Here is a 1799-nt window from a genome sequence, read left to right as displayed (position 1 = left end):
GAGGGGGGGAGGGGGGTTCATACGCGCGCATCCGTCGTGGGGTGTGGGGTCGCTGTGGTGGAAGCCAGATCGGGATGGGGTCCGACCATGACGGTGACGGCATGTGGCGCTTGCAGTGCATTTGTGCGGGGCGGGCCGGCGAGGTTGAGGGGCGGGGCGACACGTGTGTGTTGTGGGGCGGCGCAGCCCGAGGGTGCGGCAGTGCGGGAGCGGGGCGCGGGCGGGGCGTGTGCGGCCGCTGAGCTCAGCGCTGCGCGGTGTGTAGCTAGCCGCACCTGCCCACCTCGCAAATCCAACCGTACGCCAAAGTTTCAAAAACCCGCACTCTCAAAATCCTGTCCTGTCCAGCAACGCAAATCCATGCAATTCCAGTTCTGAGACTGCCTCCCCCTTCTTGACACACGTGTGTTCATTCTCCAAGGCACGGCGGCTTGCGCACTGGCAGTACAGTAGTGGGGGTGTGCGCAGCGCCGGCACCTTATCTGGGTCGCTCAGCACGTCGTGGGCGCGCGTGACCGCCGCAAACAGCGCCGCGTCGCCGCCCTTGTCCGGGTGCGCCCTCGTGCGCAGCGTCTTGTAGGCGCGGCGGATCTGCGGCCAGCGGGCCGCGCGGGTGCAAACGTGGTGGTCGGGCGCGGTGAAGCGGGTGCAGCGAACTCGCGGTGATGGAGGGAGGGGGCCCGAGGGGAAGGCGGCAGGGCTTGTCGGTTGCTGCCTCGGAGGCGCGCGGTGCGAGCGAGCCGCACGGGCGCAGGTGCGCAGGGGGCGCGGCGCGGCGGCGCGGCGGCTGGGGGATGCGCGTTGGTTTACGCACCTCATGGGCAGACGCGCTTTTGGGGACGCCCAGGATCGCATAAAGATCTTCGTGGTCGGGCGGCGCCATGGCTGGGCCGCTGTCGCTGCCTTGGCTGAGTTGTTAATCGTCTGTGCTGGACTGCGGAAGTGTTGATATGGAGTTGTACACTGTCGCTTGTGGTCGAGGCTTGCACGCCGGGATGGCCTCGGTTGAAAGTCGTTCGATCTCCGAGGCAACCGTTTACTCTCAACACGCAACTACAATAAAATCTCATGCACCACAAACCACGATGCAACGCTTATGCACCGCCAACAAGGTGTGGCGACCTAATGTACGCCGCTTGAGTTGCCAGTGCTGATGCGCGTCAATGCAAGCACTTGCAAACCGCCACCTGCATGTGCTGATTCAAAGGATCAGTCAAACATTCCCGTGTCTTCCAGCCCCTCCACCGTCCCTTTGATCGCGCGCGCCAGCGCCGGATGGCTCGGCTTGAAGGCAGCCGCCAGCGAGGTGAGCGCCTGCGCGGCCGCCTCGCGCACGCGGTAGAACGCCTCTGGCGACGCCGGCCCGCACCCGCAGCCCGGGGGAAACAGCGCGCGCGCCGCGGCCGCCGCGGTGCGGCCGCTGCCGTCGGCGGAGCGCGGGGCGCCGCCGCCGCCGCTGCCGGCGTTGCTGCTTGCGCGCTGCACGGCGACAAGCGGCGGCGCCAAGCCGGGTTTCAGGCTTTCACTGATGGAGTAGAGGGTTGCAGAGAACTCCTGAGGGGGGTCAAATGTTTGCAGGGTGGGCTCTCTCGCGCCAAACAAGTCATGGCGCCGTCTGCTGCATTGACAAGGCCGCAGCTGCTGCAGTGAGATCCTTAAGCATGGCCCGAATTCGGCAGTCAGCTCAAGCCGCATCGGTTTGGCTGATGGCATTGAACATCAGCTGCGGCCCTGGCGACAGGCAGTTTCTTTTGGTGTCTGTGTGTGGGGCGCTGCCCCCCCCTCCCCCCCCCCCCAAC

The 1799-nt window shown here is 66.3% G+C and overlaps 1 protein-coding gene across 1 annotated transcript in view; it reads right to left on the bottom strand.

The window, feature by feature from the left end:
- Positions 1-1209: 1209 nt before the first annotated feature.
- Positions 1210-1799, bottom strand: part of MNEG_12334 (hypothetical protein) — a gene marked incomplete at both ends in the record, with an annotated part of 1065 nt that continues 475 nt past the window's right edge. The window contains one exon of the mRNA XM_014039196.1: positions 1210-1554. Coding sequence (XP_013894650.1) covers positions 1210-1554 — 345 coding nt within the window. The remainder of the gene's footprint in view (positions 1555-1799) is intronic.

Source organism: Monoraphidium neglectum, assembly GCF_000611645.1.
Source record: "Monoraphidium neglectum strain SAG 48.87 unplaced genomic scaffold scaffold03191, whole genome shotgun sequence".
Lineage (NCBI taxonomy): Eukaryota > Viridiplantae > Chlorophyta > Chlorophyceae > Sphaeropleales > Selenastraceae > Monoraphidium > Monoraphidium neglectum.
Note: the sequence above shows the minus strand (reverse complement) of the source record. Positions and strands in the feature narration are given on the sequence as shown.